The sequence below is a fragment of the Micropterus salmoides genome, unplaced genomic scaffold (assembly GCF_014851395.1).
Source record: "Micropterus salmoides isolate LMB-PRFRI ecotype aquatic unplaced genomic scaffold, ASM1485139v1 Ms_hic_scaffold_3648, whole genome shotgun sequence".
Lineage (NCBI taxonomy): Eukaryota > Metazoa > Chordata > Actinopteri > Centrarchiformes > Centrarchidae > Micropterus > Micropterus salmoides.
This window is the reverse complement of record NW_024042982.1, coordinates 1-21,598: the sequence shown is the minus strand read 5'-3', so window position 1 is coordinate 21,598 and position 21,598 is coordinate 1. Positions and strand designations below refer to the sequence as shown.

Sequence of the window (21,598 nt, the reverse complement as noted above, 5' to 3'; positions counted from 1 at the left end):
TTTTTGCACTGACCTCAGCTGAACCAGTCAAGTAGACAAAAAGTGAACAATACTGAATTTTCTGTCAGTGGATGCAGCGAAACCGTTTATCAAAGCAGAAGACACCTATCTTACACACATAAAAATATTATCACTAAAAGAGATGTTTTTATTGAATATGCTTTCAAGCTCTAAAATCTGGAAAACTGGAAAGACAGCATTGTATTGATTGTATTGGACATTCCCAGAAAATCTTGTTTTTTAGTTTCTGAAACATTTCAGATACATTCTAGATATACTGGAAACAAATGATTTAGCACAAAATACCACAGGGGTGGTGGTATTGACTCTTATACTCTATTATAAGATAAATAAAAGGCAAACTCCTGTAAGAGGTTTGGTGAAAATATCTAGTTACACTGCACTACAGGGACGTTGGTAAAACTTTACACAACATTGTAAAAATAATGCTAAGGTTCTCATCCATGGGAACACAGATCATCTTGCCATGTTGGGATTTATTATCCTTCTTTTCAGTGCTCATACAAAGCAAAACCTCTGCAAAGCAAGAGCCATTTTGTTGCTCACTGTTTAACATGATTAGGTTTTTACAGCCCCTGAAACGTAATATGAACAGACAAAGCAACCATAACATTTCACAAATATGCTCCATAATCAAAATTATTTATTCTTATTGAAGAATGGCGTTGACAAAAATTACCATTGGTCATACAGAAAATATTAAATGTAATAAAATTTATAGAATTCGGTAATTTGTTTGGTTTTAAGGCTTGAGTTTCATACAGTGGTCGACAGTTTGTGGATGAGTTGTTGTCATGACGGATACTTCTGTGAGCTGTGAAGCATCCAGGAAAGGCAACAACTCATCTGCAACACATGCATGTCACCTGCATGTCAGCTATGTAGCCTGATACCTGATCTGCCCTCTTTAGTTTTTAAACAGTTAGTGATCTTTCATTGTGAAATACAGTCAGACTGTTGCAAATAAAAAATGAATAAACATATCAAATGTATGGATTTACAAAACATTTAAACATTATAATAATATTTTTTATTGAAAAGCCTAAACATGGTGGAATCTGTTTTGCTTCCAAAAAGCAAATTTTTAGCTTGATATACATGTGCTTATAAATGCACATACTTACATATATGTGTAAGCATTACAAAATATAATGGATTATTGACCCTCCATTCTTATAGTAACCCCTCATTTACTGAAGTGAACATGGACGACCAGCCAGAGCATCCAGAGCATTACGTCATTTCAGTGCAATAACTCCAAACTGAGGGCCTCTGCTGGTGAAAACACATAATGAAATGCTGAGTAACATGTGGGTGACGCAGTACATATAGCAATCTCTGCTGCACAACATGGCCTCATCATCTCAGGCCTGTAGCCTCTACTATATGCACAGTGGTAGGCTTGAAACACAGTACCATTGTGATCTGGGCAAATTTTCAACTTTTATGAGTAGAATATCTGCCAGAAAATACAAATAAATCATAACAGTAATATGTAAAAGGTGCCTTCAATCATCTCTCCTTCATGGATGACATTTGCATATAGAAAGAAAAGCCCAGTGGAAGGAATATAAGCGAGAGCGGACATTCAGCCCAGCTTTAAATAAGCGGACAAGATCAGCTTATGCTGGTAGTCTGGAAGCAGCAATCAATATGCTTGAGTTAAGATAATATTCACACTAATTTCATTTGAGTATTAGTGACACTGTAGAAATAACAAAGAAATTGTGCATTCTTGCAACCATAAATACGGCGGGGATGATCTTAACAGGGAAAAGATCAAGTTGTGACCCACTGATACAGCCTGATGTTTTAAGGAAATAAATTTTAGTCTGACTAAGTTATAAAAGTAGATGAAATGGAAGAAGAAGAAGAAGAAGAAGAAGAAGAAGAAGAATAAACTGAGGTGGACCTACAACTTAAACTCTGGTTTGAACACGTTAGTTATGTACATTACATTTATAGAAATATGTTAGACAGATATTCTATATCTGTTGTAGAGAAGCAGCATCAGTGGGTACCGTATTTTAGAAGTTTCGCGGATGTTCCTGATCATTTAGAAGCTTCCCTCATCCCTGATGTTTTGACTGAACAAAAGCCAAACATGACAGGGAATGTATGAGACAAGCAGAGATTTTTGTATATGGAAAGAGAAAGTTGGACAATGTAACTCATGGTACATTAACAAATAAAATGAAACTAAATAGCTTAATTATAAAACATGTATATCAATTATCTTAATCTGTTATGGTTACATTACAAAGTGAGCTTTTGAGCATGAGTTGTCCTTGTAGGCTAAGTGTAAACTGAAGTATATTTTTTGTTGACCTGATGAACATCCATCTCTGCTCTACACAACGCTGTTGTGCTGATACGAGTGCTGTAAATCTTCTCATGTGACACATTGTTCACCAAAGAAGTTTTGAGGCACGGACCCTGATCTCTTGGGATCAGCTACACCATGAAATGCATGTGTCCTTCGGCACCCGTAACCATGACATCCATCCAGATACGCATGGCTTCAGGCGTTGGAGCCACCATGTAGTACACCCGATCGTGGGTCTTCACACTGAAGGTCAGCGAGGGGTTGGGGCTCTTGGGTGCAGAAGTGAATGTAATTTTGAGGGAAAAAAGTGAAATAACAGAGAATAGAAGGGAGAGGGGTGAGGCGATGCATGTGTGAGAGGGAGAAAGACAAATGGATGGAGAAGATCAGAGGATAAACAGATATCAACAATATACAAAGAAATGGGGCATGTGTAGACGTGCACACACATCCACATAAAGTGACTTACTTTGTGTGCATTCTTTAGATGGTCATAGTACACCTCCTCTATGGCTTGGAAGTAAATGACTCCTTTCATCTTGGTCTCATGCTTGTCTGCAGTGGAGAATATAAACAGAAATGTTTATGGACCGCCAACACTGTGATCAAAGCTCGTTCTCAGCATCCAAAGTCTCCTGGCATAGCTTAAAAGTGACATCACTGTTGCAGTAACTTTGTCTCACATTTTAAAACGCCACATTTTCAACAGAGAACTGAGTGGAGGAGTTACTCACCTGCGTAGTAGGTGAGTGTCCTGCGATTCTGGTCGAAGACAAACCAGCGTTTCTTCCAGGTCTTGATCTTGCCGCCCATCTTGACCAGGAAACCTCGACAGGTTTTATCAGTGATGGCCAGATGGAAGCAGGCATCTGGGTTGTGTCCAGCTGCCTCAATATGGCCATGAAGATCAAAGTCATCTTTCCTTACTGGGAGGTAGCGAGTCAACAGCCGGGACTGTGGAAAAAGTGTTAAAAAATGTAAACATTGTACACTACTTTGTTCAAGAAGTATTTATAATGAATGAATGAAGCCAATTGTGAAAAAAACTTCCAATTTCAACTTCTTCACATCAGTTATTCTGAATACCTGTGATCTTTGTTTCTCCCTGAGCTTCACCTCTCTCTCTACAAGTTTCTGTCTCCTGCTTGTTTCCTCCTGCAGTCGTTTCTCCAATTCCTCCCTTCTTCTTCGCTCCTCCTCCAGAGCCTGCCTGCGCATCTGCATCTCACGCTCCTGCACACGCCACATAGAGTAAATTACATCCATCATCAAACACACACACACACACACACATCCAGATACACAATATGTCAGGCTTGTTTAGGTTAGGCACATTACCCGATGCTCAAGGAGCCTCTGCTTCTCTGCCTGGGCCTCTCGGAGTAAACGCTCCATCTCCTCGATCTTCGCCATATTGGACATACTGGCACTGATGGAAAATGGAAAACTAAGTTGTCAAACACAGGATTTCTCTGATATGAGGGGGCATTCCAACACTAATATCCACTAACACTAAAAAACACTAATTACTGTCAAATAAAAATAAAAATAAAATACAGAGCATCACAGCCTTTTCAAAGGCATTTCCTCATTCTACTTGATCTTCTCTCTCCTGAAGATCTTTTGCAGCCTTTACGCTCCAATTTCTTTTCTAAAAATATAACTCTTCTTCTTCTGATGCACACATATTTGCTGGGCCTAAACTTTTCAAAGCAACGTTTCATCTGTACATTATTGCGGTTTCTCTCTAACCTGGAGATGTTGTCTGGGGAGCAGGCGGAGAAGCTGGTCTCCAGGCTGTCAGAGCTGTCCACACTGACGGTATCCGAGGCCTGGCTGTTGTCCGGGTAGGTGAAGGAGTCCAAGAACACGTTGGGCTCAGACACCATCCTGCTGCAAAAATCACTTCTTCTCTGCCTGTCTTCATTCATTTGTGCATGGCTGTTGCCTGCTGACAGAAGTAAAAAATTACAGCGACAAAGATATCAAAGTTAAAAACTCAGCATGCATGATCTAATGTTAAAGTGCCAACAGGCTTGAGTCAACAGTATGGGACAGTGTAAATAACGCATGATAGTACCCTCCAAACAGAAATAAACACCATCTGCTTTATTACGCTGAACAGTTTGTAGTTCTGTCCAGCTTAAGGTCTTCAGACACACTGTCAATCTTCAAGAAATAAACTTACATACATATACATAAAAAAAACTGCATCGCTTAAGCACTGTAAAAATGTTCTACATTGAACACTTAGCATTGCGTAAAATCAGGTATGCAGAATCAGGAAAATGTACTTAATGTATTAAAAGGAAAAATACTCTATGCAGAAAATGGCCCCTCTATTAAACTAATATATTATATCATTGAAAAAGTATTACTCATGCATTAAATCAGGATTTTACTGTTGTGAGGTTTAGCTCATTTCTAACTATTTTATATAAGGCTGCAGCTAATAATTATTTTCAATATGGATTGATCTTATGATTACTTTAATGAAATGGTTTGTAATAATTAATTGTTGTTGTTATAAATTATAAATTTATAAGTTCTCAGATCCCAAACTGTGAAAATACGATCATTTACGATAATAAATAATGTTGTTTTCTTTATTTATAGAGCACTTTTCAAAAACCAGTTACAAAGTCCTTTCACAAGTGTAAAAACAATAAAACACATAAAAACAATTACATGCTAAAAACAAGAAAACACTTTTAGAATACACGTTTAAAATAAATATAAAATATATTTAAAAAATAAAAATAGAATCAAATAAAATCGGGAAAGGCTCTCCTGTAAAAGTATGTTTTAAGAAGGGACTTAAAAGAGTTCACTGACTCAGCCGACCTGATTTCCTCGGGCAGGCTGTTCCAGAGCCTCGGGGCCCTGACAACAAACGCTCTGTCCCCTTTAGTTTTCAGTCGAGACTCTGGAACAGACAACAGACCTCTGCCCGAGGATCTCAAGGTACGTGCTGGTGTGTATGGGACTAAAAGGTCAGAAATATAATAAGGTAAGAGGCCATGAAGAGCTTTAAAAGTGATCAATAAAATTTTAAAGTCAATTCTAAAATATACTGGGAGCCAGTGTAACGAAGCTAAAACAGGGGTAATGTGGTCATATTTCTTAGTTCTGGTTAAAAGCCTGGCAGCTGAGTTCTGGACAGTCTGGAGTTGATCAGTAGATTTTTGGGTTAAACAAGTGAAAAGGCTGTTGCAGTAATCCAGGCGTGATGAGATGAAGGCGTGTAAAATGGTTAACATAGATCGAATTTTTGCTATATTTCTAAGCTGGTAAAAACATGATTGCACTAGCTTTGTGGTGTGCTGCTCAAAATTTCAATGCAATCAAACCAGACACCGAGATTCTTTGCAACAGGCTTAACATGATTCACTAGGGAACCAGCAGATGGCAGTATTTGTTTTGCCCTCTGCTGGGACCCAATGACCAGGATCTCAGTTTTGTCTGAGTTCAGCTGGAGGAAATTATTTGACATCCAATTTTTTACTTCACAGAGGCAGTCGGTAAGTGAACTCCGCATGCCAGGGTCTGTGGATCTGACCAGCAAATACATCTGCGTGTCATCAGCGTAAATATGAAAAGATATACCATGTTTATGGATAATATGTCCAAGGGGAAGCAGATACAAGGAAAACAAAATGGGTCCTAAGACCGACCCCTGAGGCACACCATATTTAACTGGACAGAATGAGGAGACATCGTTGTTCACAGACACGCAAAACTTCCTATTTGTCAGGTAGGATGAAATCCATTCTAGGGCAGTACCAGAGATCCCCACCCAGTGCCTCAGTCTGTCTAACATGATGCTGTGATCAATGGTGTCAAAAGCAGCGCTAAGGTTCAGGAGTACCAGGACTGAGCACATGCCTTCATCAGCAGACATTAAAAGGTCACTGGTGACTTTAAGCAGGGCACTCTCAATGCTGTAGAACTTCCTGAAACCAGATTGAAACTTTTCAAATATTTTGTTATTTTCCAGTACAGTGAGCAGCTGTTTGGACGCAATTCTTTCTAAAATCTTTGCTATAAAAGGTAGTTTTGAAATTGGTCTAAAATTTTGATGGAGGGAGGGATCTAAACCAGTTTTTTTTTAAAGTGGGTTCACACAGGCAGTTTTAAAATAATCAGGGACACAGCCAGTAGATAGGGAGCTGTTAAAAACAGAGATCAAACGGGGCCCAACAGAATCTATTACTTTCAGTAAAAACTTTGTAGGTATTACATCAAGTGGGCTGGAAGACACTCTCATTTGTGATACTGTTTTTAAAAGCTCAGACAAGTCATTTGGATAAAACTGGTTAAAACTCTCTTGCTGCCGGTGAGGGACCTCAGGGTAAGAGGAAGAGGGGGTAATAGAGGTTCAGATTGACACCACCTTATCATTAAAATAAGATAAAAACAATTCACAATCATCATTACTTCCAGCTGAAGCACAAGGAGGGGTTGGGTTTGCCAGCAGATCCACAGTCTTAAATAAAAAACCTAGGATTATGTTTATGTGTAGTAATGAGTTCAGAAAAATAGTGTGTTCTCGCAACCTTAACCATGTTATTGTAGTTAGATAATACATCCTTCAGAATGAGGTAATGGACATGGAGACTGTTTTTTTTCCATCTGCGCATCATTCCCTTTTTTGGCTGCAAATGCTGTTGTTTGTCCAGGGTTGCTTACGAGCTGTAGGTTTAGGTCTAACCTTTAGAGGAGCAATAGTATTTAGGGAAGACAAGCAAATATGATTGAAGTGATCAGTCAAGTCGTTGGTGTTGGAATCAGTCAGGTGTTGGCTTTGGCTCAATGGATACAATGTGCAAAACTTTGAAACGCTTTGTTCATTAAGGATGCGAGAACAGGAAGTGCTTGGTGAGGCAGATTGAGTAACTAGTGTTTCACAGTTAAAAACTATACATTTGTGGTCAGATATGGTCAAGTCCACTAATTCTGCAGAGAAAATGCTGACACCCAGATTAAAAACCTAGTCCAGTGTATGACCATGGTCATGTGTTTGCCCATAGACATGTTGTTTAAAGTTTCAAGAAGTGGTTATATTTAAAAAGTCAGTTGCATAAACATTTGTGAGGTCATCAACATGAATATTGAAATCACCACAAAGAACAATTTTGTCATAATTTTAAACCAGAATAGATAAAAATTCTGGAAGTTCTGCTAAAAATCCTCCAGGTGGTTTTGGGGGGCGATAAGCTATGACAAATATGAAAGAGCAACTTTAAAAGAGAGAGCTTCAAAGGAGGAAAATTCATTACAGCGTACTTGATGACATTTCAAATTTTCCCTGTGCACGTTCATTAGCCCACCACCACGACCACTGACCCTGGGTTGACTAAAACAAACATATTGAGGCCGGACACAGTTCAGCTAGCTGGGTATGGTCATTAGTTTGTAACCAGGATTCAGTTAAAAACATAAAATCTAGATTTGCAGACAAGATAAAATCATTTAAGATAAAAGTCTTGCTTGAAAGTGATCTCACATTGAAGAGAGCCATTTTAAATGTGTTTGTTCTGGGTGCTGAAGTTGGTGCAATTGTCTTAATCCTTAAGAGATTACTATTATTTCTGTGTGGGATTTGCACATTTCGGTTTACTGGTCTATATGTGATGATGACAGGAATAGAAGTCTTTGGAACAACGCTGGTAGGAGACAGCTTTACATGCCAGCAGGTGGAGACAGTTGTTTGTGGCAGTGAGGCAGAGATCTGTTCAGTGACCGGTGGTGTGTCCAGATGTGCTGCATGAATGATTAGTCATTCACGTAAGTCCTGAGGGGAGGACCGCACCACATGCTGTATGTGACCTGTATTGTAATTATATAATTGTATAATTATATAATTATTAAATAATATCAGTCTATTGGCTAATTAATTAATTGGACTAATCATTTCAGCTGTGCTTATACACATATATATACTGAATATATAACAAAGCATCATACTTTATAATCTCTTTAAATATTTTGTATGCAAAAAAATCTTCATTTGTGAAGTACAGGTAGCTAAAGCTGTCACAAAATTGTGGTGAAGTAGTGGAGTGTAGTGGAAGGTGGCATGAAAAGTACCTTAAATTTGTACTTAAGAACAGTAGTTGAGTAAATGTTAGTTACATTCCACCACAGCTATCATAAAAATTGTTCCATTAGAATGCTACAGTATTTAATATCATTCTTTGTTGTCAAAGTATCTTCAAACACATTTTTCAGAACCACTTAATGCCACTTCTAATGAAGATACTTCAAGCTGTGCAAATAACAAAAATTTGAGGCAAAGTAATTTGCCTCAAAATCACAAATTCCTATCAAGTACACTACTTCTGTTAAGCCAAACATTTACTCTTTGATATCAGATTTGGACTAAATGTGGCTCCTTGTGTGCATCACTTCAGCATTTCCTGTCCTGATACATGAGTAATGCCTCAGGTTTAAAGCTGATCTCACAGTATAGATTTGATGCATACAAGATGCGACAGTCTGGCACTCTGACTCACTCTTGGGCAGGCGGCGGGTGCTCAGGTCCCGAGGGGAGAAGCTGAAGCCTTGTGGGATGACGCTGCCACAGCTGGAGCTTTGGGACAGAGGCAGGTGGGACTGAGGAGAAAAACGGCAGCACATATGTTCTTCAGGACCAGGCTCTACAATCTTCCTTCCTTCAATCTTCAACCTCAAAACGTCTCACATTCGCAGAGTACTTCATGAGCTGGAGGGTGTTACAAGCCAGGCTGAAACTTAAAATTCCTGCTTGGGTGGATCATTCTCTTGGGACAAAAAGTTCTAGATACAAATAATGAGGGCAATGAAATCCCCTCTTCTGCAGTCCAGAATCAGAATGAGCTCCATTATTTGAAACAGTGTTTTCGAAACTTTGCTAATTTGGAAAAGTTTTATTCGAATATCCTTAAAAACAGCTTTCAAAATCTGGGTTATTCTTGCTGCTAAGCTTCTACTGGTATTACAGTATGATTTAAATAAGAGTGAATACTAAATACTACTAGTTTTTTAAAGATCAGTGGACTTTTTTCAGATTGGAAACACCCAGTTTGATCCTACTGTATTCAACCGTTAATATGCTAAGATCTAAAAAGTAATGACCTTGGGAGGAAGCATGCGTCCCAGGGATCTGCCATAAGAGGTGAGGACCTGCAGGCTCCTCTTATGAGGTAGGCTGTCACTGGGGTGGGAAGAGTTTTCCTTACTGCTTCTTCTCCTTTCTTTGAGAGAGTGCAAGTGCTGCAGTGATCACAGAAATCAGAGGAAGCAAAAGGACAAAAAAAGGATAATAATATCATGACTTCTAATCAGAGACACTAAAACGTTGGTCACTCACTGTATAAGATACTTTAAAAGCCAGAGGAGCACTCTGCTGGTGGAAATGTAAAGTATTATTCTAACTCTAACTGACGCTCACCTGTGTGATGGCTGCAGGGTTGTTTGTGAAGGTCTGCCCCGCAGACAACTCTGCATACTTTCCTTCCAAAGATGCCAGTTTCTCTCGCTCCTGCAGACATCAGCAAAGGATCTTCAAGTAAATAAAATCAAGTGTTTACAATATCAGCATGCAAATTCCCTTACCTTCTGAAGCATGACGAGCAAAGTGTTTTTCTCCCTCTGGAAACTCTCTCTTTCTTGCTGAGCCTGTAATGTAATCTGTGAGGACTGTTTCTTCAGTGTCATGAGTCGCTCCTGTGAGCAAAATAAAACACAGCACAATATCACTACACAATATCCTGAAACCCTATACGAAACAAGGTAATGATGTGTGTTTTATTATAAAGCAGCGGTGCAAATTCTCATTTCCGGACGGAAAAGTAAAATTTTTGTCAGACTTGTGTTTTACAACTACATCTTCTGTATACATTAATCTCATCCTCATCCTGTTTCTGCCCCCTGTCTATGGATTTGCCCGTGATTGAAAAATCTATTCATTGTCTTTATTACTATGCAAATAGTATTTCATGCTTACCATTGCTGGTATTGTTGTGTCTTGTAATTAGTTCATGCTTTGTGCTGCAAATCGCACAATATTTCATTTCATGCACAACCTGTAGTAGGATTAATGACAACAAACCACAATGTAGTAAGCCAGAAAAAAAGAGAATTTTAAATAATCACCACAACAAGATCTGGTGAGTGGATGCTTTATATCATATGATTGGCCAGATGAAACACTAAATTAATGCAATTTAACTGCAGGTTTAAACTGTACACTTTTTCAAATCTATTGACAGGAAGTCCACCACTTGAATAAGAATAGGAATATTTCTGTGCGCCTTTTACTGAAACAATCGAGCAAGAAAAAGAGCCTGAACGTCTGAGACCATCAAGATACATTTTGTTGGAATGAACTTCCAAAAAATCCACAGTAATACTAAACATCCACTCTAACTAAACCATAAAACAGAAGATATTTCAGATCTTGTCAAATTTTGGTTACTTAATTCACACATTTGATGTGCGTTCTGTTATCATGCTCCAAAAATACCCACAATAGTAATTATACTGTAGATATTTCTGGCTAGAAATTCAACATTTTCAAGTGATGCGGTGCCAGCACTAACTGCAGTGTTAAACACGCACTACATGCTGCACACTCACAAAACCTCACTCGCTGTACCTTTCTTGTGACAGTAAGACGCTGACACTCTGCGATCTCCCGTAGCAGCTCCTGGTTCTGATTCTCTGTTTCCTCATCCTGATTAATTTCTCTCTCCAGCTTCTGAAACTCCAAATCCTCCAAACTTTTTGTCTGCTCCTCAGTTTCCTGAGAAACACCACAGACAATACAATTTCCCAATTATAGTTATAATGCTTTGGTGTTTTTAGTACTTTAACTGACCATCTGCTTCAGAGCTATATAAAATAGATGCTATGTTTGGCACAGTGTTAAATTTCATCACTTTCCAAGTGATGTCAGATTTCAGGTGATTTTAGCTTTCCGCCAAATTGGAGTCAGATTCACTAAGAATTTTTTTTAACTATTAACTATTTGGGCCCCTTCCCAAACGCAGGATACCAAGGAAGGTGTGAGCCAGACAGTAAAGGAGGGGATCCAGGATTACAGAGAACAAGGTCAAGAGGGATAATAAAGGTAAAAAGAAACTTATTGGAAAGAAAAGTAAAAACAAACAGTAGGTGAAATATGAGAATTGAGGTATTTGGTTTTCCTGAGTCTTGGCTCTCACTGTGAACTGCCATGTATTGTGCAGTAGAGTTGGTTCAGGTGTTCTGTCAAAAAGAATACTAGAAGAATACTGTTGCAGAGAAAGTCAGTTAACAGGTCCAGGTGCAGAACCACAATATATTTTTATTACTTTGTTTAGAGATGCCTTTATGTTTTAGGTCATTTGGATAATCTTTTAGAAGGCCTTTTAAGTGCTTTGCAGATCCCATTTGTGATGAACTCTCGTGGTCTGACATGGTAAGCATTTTCTCTTGGAAACATAATTTGTTTTCTTGGTTTTAAGAGGTAAATGAACTCATTTCAGAGGAAGCTGTGGTTGAACTGAGCTTGAGCCGTGGCTTTAGTGTCTAAGGACGCGTGTCCACACACTAAGGCCCCATCCACACTACTGCGTTTTCAAATTAAAACGGAGACCTTTTGCTACGTCTGCGTCATCGCTTCTAAAGTCCTCCGTTTTGGCCCATCTTCACTAAAACGCCCTCCGGAGTTTTGAAACTCAAAACGGGGTCGGCAGCATTTCTAAACTTTTCCGTTTTAGGTCTTCGTTTTCGCGGTTGTAGTCTGGACGGGAGGTGCAAACGTAGCAAAAGGTCTCCGTTTTAATTTGAAAACGCAGTAGTGTGGAAGGGGCCTAAGTCTTGATGCCAGCATCCCCCTTATACAACTCAGACTACTCTGTGCTGAATTCCTTAACGACAGACAAACTAGTGAAGGTGTGAGGCTGTCTAAGATTTCTATCCTGGCTTGACCACTTTACATATTTTTACCTGCGTCTTTTCAGTGTGGCTCTTCTTCTCTGTACTATGTATCTTCTCCTTAAGTTGGTCCAGAAGCTCCTTTTCCCTCTGCAGCTGGGCCACCTCCGACTCCTGTTCCCCCTCCAGCAGAGCACACTCCACCTCCATCTGCGGTAAACAGCACTAGAGAGTGAAAAACCTGCTGCAGAAATGTACTGCCAATGAAACTATCTTAATTAGGCAGATACTCAGACAGAATAAGACAAAGAAAAAGCATAAAAGAAAGTTCAGTTCATTATCAAAATGCATGATTTCTGATTGATGACTGATGACCGCATTGATCCGTAACACCACTGAGCATTAAACATCTCACTTAATCAGCTTTACTGTGATGAGCTTGAGTGATAAAGTGCTGCACACTGCTCTTAAGCTATCAAGAAGCCTTCAGGTTATTTGATACTAGACAAGAATAGACACTATCAAGCTGTTCAAGTGTCAGTTGTGTTTATATACACCGTACTGTCTACCTCTCGGACAGACTCCTCCATCTGGTTGTCCAGGTCTTTGATCTTCTGCTCCAGCTCTTCTATGTTGTTCAGCACTTGAATCCTCTCTTCCTCTATATGTGTTACTTCCTGTTTCAGCTGCACGCTCTCCAAAGCCTGTAGTGACAACAGGAATGCATTTAAATGCTTGGCTCCATAGGAGACTTCAAATTTTGTGAATACACACATTCAACTAAATACTCATACATACTGTACATTTAAGTAATGCTGCACATTAAACTCCCCATCATAAAGTTTACTGGTAGTAGTTTCTGTTGGTGCTTGTAAAGTCAATGTTTCAGAAACAATTTTTTACCCATGCATCCAGTATTTTGTTAAACTAATTTTCCAGCCAGCAGGAATCAGTTTTTCTGAATGAAATGACAGCAGCTGCTGTTTTAACTCATCCACAGCTGGATCACTGTCAACAGGATTCTTTTCCACTTGGTGTAATGGAAATCTCTATCAGTGCACGCCACTGCCAGTTATGCCAAAGTTTCCACATCTTTCAACGTCTACCAACATCCTACAAACATTCATTCATACTCATACATGGGTGCATTGAAAACATCCTGTATTATCAGGTATTCTTCCTTTTAGGAGGTAGGAGGATTGTTTTTGTGGTCGGAGCCTCATGTGGCCAGCAGCTCTAGGATTTATAGTTTCCCATGCGGGCTGTGAGCGCTCTTTCTTCCTGCACACACTGCTCTGAGGAATGCAGGAGATGGAAGAGAGGGTATATGGAGTCTGTAAACTCTGTCAAAGTGACACATTGCATAAATGAAGGCCTCAACTTGGAAAGCTAAATTATACAAACTTAAAAGGTGTTTTTTGAAATTTTTAAAAAGATTGGTTGATTACCTGTGTTGATGGGATAACTACATTTTCATTTTCACAAGGTCCTCCATCCATTTAGCCTCAGTGTAGAGTTCAAAACATCTGGAAAAACGCATGCCTTTACCATACATATACACTAGCATTCTTCCACTCACACACACCCGCACACTGTTGTGCATGCGCATGACACACAAACACACACATGCACACGCTAATTCTCTCTGGAATAAAGTCATTTCCTGCCCCCCCACCCCCCTTGAAGATCTTGAATGGATGAGTGCTGAAACAAAACTAGGACTTCTTCATTAAAACCAGACACACCACTAGGCTGTTACTGCTCTGGAGAGGAAATAAGCTGCACTTTTACAGAGACAGTAAGTAACTCAGCGGCGCTAGGACTGAGACAGGAAGGGGCCAGCCTTGGAACTAAAATCACAGTATTTGACACAGCTGATGTATTTATATTTTCGTAAATAAACATGTTAATTTCTCAGTACGTGTGAGCAGGTTTCCCACTGCGACACATAAAAAAAAAAGTGAATGAGAGAAAAGATGAGATTAAATTGTAGTGTCATCAAAGCTGTTTATATGTCTGGACAACCCACATAAACAGGAAATGTAAAACCGGCAATTGCACGCAAAAGATGACAATGATTTTGAGAAATCTACCTCAACCAAAAGAAGTTTATGTGTCGAATAATACTTTGGAAGCCATCATGACACGGATTTCACAAAATGTTTGCAATTTTCATCTAGATTAATCCAGTTTAAACCAAAATATAGCCCAATGCAAAATTTGTCATTGTGTGTATGATGATTATGTTTTTCGGACCACATTAACGCCTTCAACCCTGCTGGTTGTTTGTAGGAGGGGAGGCAGCACCAACACATAAATTGTAAAAAAAACCCCACATTTTCCAGATAGTTCACACACTGACACATTGAATATCTCTAGAAACTTTGTCATCTGCACTAGATTTTAGTTCTTTGAAAATGTGGAAAAGGAAATGCAAAGTATTTACCCTGATGTTAAAGTAGGTAAACAAACAAAGATCAACAAGCTATCAGCAATCTGATAAACTACATTCCTCAGGAGGGATGTGTCCCATTAGTCTTAACGATTACTCACTTCACAGAGAGAAACTGAGAGAATGTGTAGAAATGATGGGAGGAAAGCAAGTAAGAGAGTGACAAGATGTGGACAGACTTGGGGCAGATGTTTTCTTGTTAATCAAAAAACATTCTGTCCAGGTGATACAGCCTGAACAGAAGCTTACGGCCAGGCACAAGGTTTAGCAGGCCTTTTTCACTGCAGACATTTTGACTTGTTACTAATAACATTATCAATATGTTCTATGTCCCAGAAAGCCATGAAAGTGTGACAGTGAAACAACATGCTTAATACAGGGACCCTGAACTGAAGCAGCTAATTTCATCAGTTTTATTACAACTGTGCTAAAACTGGCAATACTAAAACACAATAGTATATTGTTAAATTGTTAAAGAGGGTTCTGCTCTTAAAATGTTTATATTAACAATAATAATAACAAAAATGTTAAAAGTTATTGCTTGGAGTGACAAATCCACAGAGAATTATCAGCCAATGTGCTTCTCTCTGTAGCTTTTTACCCTCTTTGGCTCATTGTTTGGTTTCAGCAAATTTACAATTTTGGCTCATTCTTGACTCTCTTCTACTCCCAACCTAATTTCCAGCTGTAGTTGTGCTATCAGGAAAAAGAAACTCTGATAAACCCACTGAACAGTACCTGCCCAGCACCAAAGTTCACACAGCAGACAAAGTTAGCCGCTACAGCTGGTGAACATAGTGGAGCATTTAGCAGCTAAATACTCTAACATTCATCAAGTCTGACATTCATCAAGTGGCCAGGGAAAAGACTCCCTACCTGCTGGGTAAGTAGGCTAACTATCTGCTAACATAATAAATCAGCACTCTGGGTTTCCTATACTTTTGTGGTGTTATTCTGCCCCCCAAAATTAATTAGCTCTAATAATTCTGTTACAAAATGTTGTTGGAAAGCACTTTGGAATTTTAGTATATATCAGGGGTATTCAATTAGATTTCAAAGAGGTCTAGTTAGAGAAAATTTCCCGAAGCAAAGGTCCAGAACATCAAAACGACGAACTTGCGTTATCATTCAGTACTATAACCTATAGCTGTATCAACACATGTTTTTAGTCAACGGACTGTCAAATCAAATAATATTTCAGTCAGTTTTCACATCAAACTGGAAGGATAATAAATAATAACTATTCAAATAATAAATTCTAAATTGAAATAAACTAAATTAAAGTGCCTAATTTTTAGAAAAAATTTAATAAAAAGTGTAGCTTGAAGTGATGAAGTGTAGTCTTAACCAATTTTATAATAAACACACAACTGAACAGCTGTAATGCCTCCTCTTCTCTTTCATTTCCTCTTACAGAGCTACCACTTTCCTACTTTCTGTTGTTCAGTGAGAAACGTGAGCTCCAGCTAGCATCTAGATCTATGAGATATTCTGGTTTTGAACTGCCCGTGGGAGGAATGTACATGTAAAAATCTGTACATTCTTGATTAAAAGTCATGTGAAATCTCTTTTCCCTTTCGTCCCCTCAATTCGCGTGTTTCCAAAAGGTCTCTGGTGAATCTCGCGGACTCGACTCGCAAGCATCGGTATGCACAGATTTGATTGGCTGAGCAGCGTCACATGAGACGATTGGAGCACATGCTATTGGTCTGTGAGTTTCCTGGTCCTCTAAACCAGTACAGTAAATGCTAGAAAAGCTGCGCGGGTTAAAATAGAAACGCTCCGTCACGAGGTAGTAAGTCTCAATAATAAATGGGCTGTAGGTCAGCGTGTAGTGACCTCTGGTATATATGAATAACATTTACTTGACTTGTCCATCGAATAATCCAAATTACCCATTAATTAGAAAATAAGGATCTGTCAATAGGCATGAATTTGACAAAACTTACTTTGGTTCTGTGGTGAGTGGAGGGTGAGGGGGCACTGCTGTTCAGGCTGATAGCAGGTGAGTGGGACCTGGCCTCTCTGTAGCCGCTCTGCTGACGCTGGCTGACCTGCTGCTCCTCAGCCAGCTGGAAGTCTCTGGCTTTTGCCCCAAAGCAGCTATCTTGAGCAGTGCTGCCGGGAGAGTCGGAGAACACTGACTCATCATCCGACACCTGCAGCTTCTCCAGTTCTTTATTGATCTTCTGCAGGTCAGAAACAGCTGAGCCCGTCGGCTGTCTCTCCACATGGCCAAACTCAGTGCACAGGTTTAAGATGGTCTCTAGACGTTGGCACTCCTATAGACAGGTGATCCATTGTTTTACAATGTTAGCGATATTTTAATGTTAACTGTCATGTTTTCAGACAAGATGTTAAGACGTTTGTATAAAAAGTGGATGAATCAGGTTCAAAAAGAAACTCACCAATCTCTGCACTTTCTGCTCCCTGAGCCGTTCATCTCTCTGGTGCTGGTGATAGTCTCTCAGCTCCTCTTTGCCATTCAAAGAGCTGATGCTGCCCACCCTCTGTCCTGGACTCAGCCCAGCCTTCCCAAAGGACAACCTCCTCTCTCCGAAGTCCAGATCTAAACCCGTCCCGTCCATGTCTACACCCAGAGAGCTCAGAGATGCCAGGCTGGCCCTCCTGGGAGTGCTGGGCATGCTGGCTGGTACTGTCACATCTGGTGGCTGCTCCAGGGAGGAGAGACTGCGCCGCTGCCCTGCCGAGCCCACTCCTCTGTGGGAACCCACTGAGTGGCGTGACGGAAGCGACAGAGCAGGGGGGTCTGCTGTGTTGTGAAGTCGTGGCAGAGAACGGCTGTGCATGCCCAGGCTGGTGAGGGAGCCAGTGGAGTATTTCCTCTGCCGGGAGTCTGCTCCAGCTCTGCCCTGAGAGTAAAGTCTGCGGCCCATGCGAGGGCTGGATGGCACACTGGCTGCTCCACTTTTGACCCTGGGAGAACGAGGTTGGGCCTGCCCATAGGACGAGAGCAGAGAGCTTCCATCTGCTGCGTTAGAGAGGAGCAGACTGTCTTGTGACTGGTGGCGAGAGTGGGAATGGCGAAGCAAGACGTTAGGGCTCAGCTGGCGTTCACCTTGGCGAGGTGATGGAGGCACACTGCTGCTGGTCATGTAGGAGAAAGTTCTTGAGGCAGACGGAGGCCGTTCAGTATTGCTGAGGATTGAAAGTGGCCTGGCGGACTGGGATCCACCAGGCACGCTGAGGTACTTGCGGTTGCACTCAGCTGCCCTCAAGCTGGCCTCCAGAGCACTCTTCCTGCGCTGCAGTGTCTCCATCAGATCCTGTAGCTCTGCCTTTGAGCGAGAGCCCCTCAGCAACGTCCCACCCACTGAGCCACTGCTGCTGTGCTCAATCTTCACACAGTCTGTAGAAAAGAGAGAGTTGGCAGAGCATGAAATCATGTCTCGTTTTGGACTATGTAATAGAGTCAGGTTTAATGTAACCACTTTAATAAGCACCAGCTCAGCTAAGAGAAGTGCTATCATACTTGTGCTGAGTAAGGGGAGGGGGAGCAGTGAAGAATGTACACTCACACAGTTCTGAGCCCAATACAAACATTGGCTCAATCAGTGGTTGAGCTTCTTCTAAAAATGGAAGAATGCTGGTGGACCAAGACAGGCCAGAATGCATCATAGTCTCGACTGCAAGAGAAATCCTGAGGATACCCTCCACTTCAGCCCAAAGGCAGTGTGTGTGAGGACTGTGCCCTGAGTCATGGGTGGCTGGACGCTGAATAAACGTATCATTAAAGAAGAGTTTGCGTGATATCAAAGAATGTCCACCATATGTACTCCTTTGTCATCAAGCAACATTATTATTTAATAATCGTTCATTGCAAATGTGTGACAATGATTTAAACTTGTCAGAGATCATGAAGGAATAGCTCTAGCGTGACTGTGCTCTTCAGTTTGAGCCCAAATTCTCACCATTTGGTGTTTTTTTCAGCTGATCATTATTGAAAATACAGGCCAGAAGCCGGTTCCAAGAGGCAAGTTTGACTAAACCCAGAAGCCTGTAAAGTCTTGAACATGGACCGATGCAAAAAGAGCTGTTCCAGGTTCCAGGTTAAGATTACCAGATAGCTCAATAAACCTACTTCATGGAACTAATCCAGACTTACATGATGTTAGCTAGCTTAAATGATCTTGTTTATTCAGCTGACTCTGTTTTTTGGATGAAAGTGTAGGATAGATTTAATTAAAACCTAAAGGGATGTGCAATCAGTCTAGTGTAGGTTACTGTGAAATTTGTTGTTGAATGACCATTTACATTTTACATTTTACTTTTATCCAAAGCGACTTCCATTTGAGGAACAACATACAAGCATCAATAGAGTAAGATTTACATGTGACAATAGATACTAGCAAGAGCAGCAATAAATACTAGTAAGAGCTAACAGTATGGCATCAGTGGGGTAAATAAATAGGGAACGAAGTAAGAGTTAACGAAGGAGATGGAAGAAGAGCACCAGAAGTGCATGTTAGAGGTCAGGGGTTAGAGGTGTTTGAGCTTCTTGAAGTTAGAGAGGTACGCCCCTGCTCTGATGTTGTGTGGTAGCTCGTTCCACCATTGTGGTGTTACAGATGAGAACAGCAGGGACTGAGATTGCTTTGTGTGAAGGGATGGCAGAGCCAGACGGCGTTTGTTGGATGAGCGCAGTGGCCAAGAAAGACAATAAGATTGTACTGTGGAGTTTAGGTAGATGGGTGCAGATCCAGTGGTCACTCTGTATGTAAGCATTAGTGACTTGAATTTGATTTGGGAGGCCACGGGTAGCCAGTGGAGGTCGCTGACTAATGGAGTGACAAGAATCCTTTTGGGTTGATCAAAAACTAAATGGGCAGCTGCAGTATCATGGATTAATTTAAATATCACAAGAAAAACCAAAACTTATCTTGAATGGCGTCTTACCCGAGCTGTAGCCCATTGTGGCGACAGCACTCCTTTGAGGAAGCATGCTGGTCATCTCCTTTCTCTGACTCAGTCTGAGGATGCAGGGTTGAGCTGGGCCCTATGTGTTTTGTTACCTGAGAAGAAGAAAAGAGAGGGAGTCAATACGAAACTCACAAAAATGAAAAGACTACACTTCATACAAAACTGATCATAATCTTACATATTGGAATACAAATAAATACTGCACGTAACAATCAGCTCAACATTTCTTCCTAACACCCTGCACTGGTATTTCTGCAACAGTATAGTAGCAGCTTTAAATGAAGTAACAAAAGATTTAAAAATCATCACAGGAAGTTGAATCCATCCCTTGTGGTCCCTCAACAGATCCCCTCAAAACTCTCCAACAATACCGCAATTCAAGCAGATATTTCAGATGTGCATATTTAAACGGAAAAATTTTTTCCTGAAGAGGAAAACAGACCCAGAGGAAACATTTTATGCCCGGCTCAGTTTTACCAATAAAAACCAAGTCTGAAATGCAGCACTTGCTCAATCATTTAACTCCAAACTCATGACCAGTCCTTCATATTCCCTCAGAGCCCCAGACTCAGGTCGAGTTCAGGCAGCGAAAACATAATGCTTTCTTTTCACTATTTCATCATTATAAATGAAATACTTTTTATATTTGTTGAAAATGTGTTGAGTAAATGATTAATCAGGTCATCATAAATCTAAATATTAATAGATGAATGATGATGATGAAAACAGCACTAATCCAGTCATACAATGGAGTGATTTTAAAACTCAGACATTACTGTTTCCTCAATCCAGACAGCACACACACACACACACACACACACACACACAGCAGAGAAAGACAGTGATGGCTGATCCAAGATTTTCTGCTCCTGCTGTCTGGAGAGAGGGCCTACAGGAAGTAGGGTATCCTTTTACACAGTCACACAATCAATCAGCATGAGTTCATTGTCCAGAGCTCCAGAAGGAAAAAATGGGGGAAAAGCCCCAGCCTCACGTCAGGAGCAAGAGTTTTTACTGAATCGCCCAGACCAGACCAGCAAGGTAGCACAATTCCTAAACACTGAGATGATGTAAACAGTTTGAGGAACGTAACACTGATAATGTTTCATCTAATGTGTGGTGATACTGCGAAGATAAACACTTCCACATAACAAACAGCTCAAACTGCCTTCCAAGTCTTACTCACTGTCAAGACAAACACAATGTTTATGTTTCAGAGGTTTGCAAAGGAAATTAGCTTTAAAATCAATAAATGTCTAAAAGTAAAAATACATGTTTTAATTTCCTAAAGCCCAATGTGACATCTTCAAATGTCTTGACCAACAATCAGAAACCTAATATTCAGTTTACAGTTATGTAGAAACAGAGATAAACACCAAGTGCATTAAAAATGTGCTATTTGTGCTTGAAAATGACACAAAACAATTAATCATCATTGCTGATTCATTTTCTGTTGATCGACTAATCGATTAATCATTTCAGCCCTAAACTCAATAGACTGCTTTCACCATATTCTGATTCAACATCAGGCATTTACGATTCATTCACACACATACTGTACAAACACACACACACACAGGGATGTTGTCAACAGTTTGGAGACTTACTGCTTACTGATAACCGCTGTTGGCTGTCATTTAAAAAAAAAAATGTCTTAAACCTTTTAGCCTCTTAACAAAACCAGACAGTTATGACTATGACAAAATCAAAACTTATCACTTGAGTTTAAGCTGTTGCTCATTTCTTGTGTAACTCCTTGACACAGTTACCATTTTTCTGGCTTTTTTGTGTAATTTAATGCATAGGTAACAACTCTATATTTGGCAACAGCTGTGCATGCAGTATAATGATAAACAATGTGTTTACTAAAACTTAACTTTGAAGTTAAGTCTGACATAGTGGTGTAAATTAGACAAAATGCAACGATGCCATTTCCCCAGAGCATCACTGTTTGTATC

The 21,598-nt window shown here is 40.1% G+C and overlaps 1 protein-coding gene across 2 annotated transcripts; it reads right to left on the bottom strand.

Annotated features, from left to right (window-relative positions):
* Positions 1 to 477: 477 nt before the first annotated feature.
* phldb2a (pleckstrin homology-like domain, family B, member 2a) lies at positions 478 to 19,774 on the bottom strand. Of its 2 annotated transcripts, none has more exons than XM_038695070.1 (16): positions 19,617 to 19,774; positions 17,108 to 18,069; positions 16,649 to 16,981; positions 12,817 to 12,951; positions 12,320 to 12,457; positions 10,986 to 11,132; positions 9,944 to 10,054; positions 9,780 to 9,869; positions 9,464 to 9,601; positions 8,863 to 8,962; positions 4,100 to 4,298; positions 3,686 to 3,776; positions 3,434 to 3,580; positions 3,082 to 3,301; positions 2,817 to 2,902; positions 478 to 2,616 (listed from the first exon to the last, which is right to left on the bottom strand). In XM_038695070.1, exons 1-16 carry the CDS (start codon positions 19,669 to 19,671, stop codon positions 2,476 to 2,478), a joined length of 3,093 nt encoding a protein of 1,030 aa, XP_038550998.1. In that variant the 5' UTR covers positions 19,672 to 19,774; the 3' UTR covers positions 478 to 2,475. The 2 variants fall into 2 exon arrangements, with proteins under 2 accessions (XP_038550998.1, XP_038550999.1); XM_038695071.1 differs by having other exon boundaries at positions 2,476 to 2,616; positions 4,100 to 4,295.
* Positions 19,775 to 21,598: the final 1,824 nt, after the last annotated feature.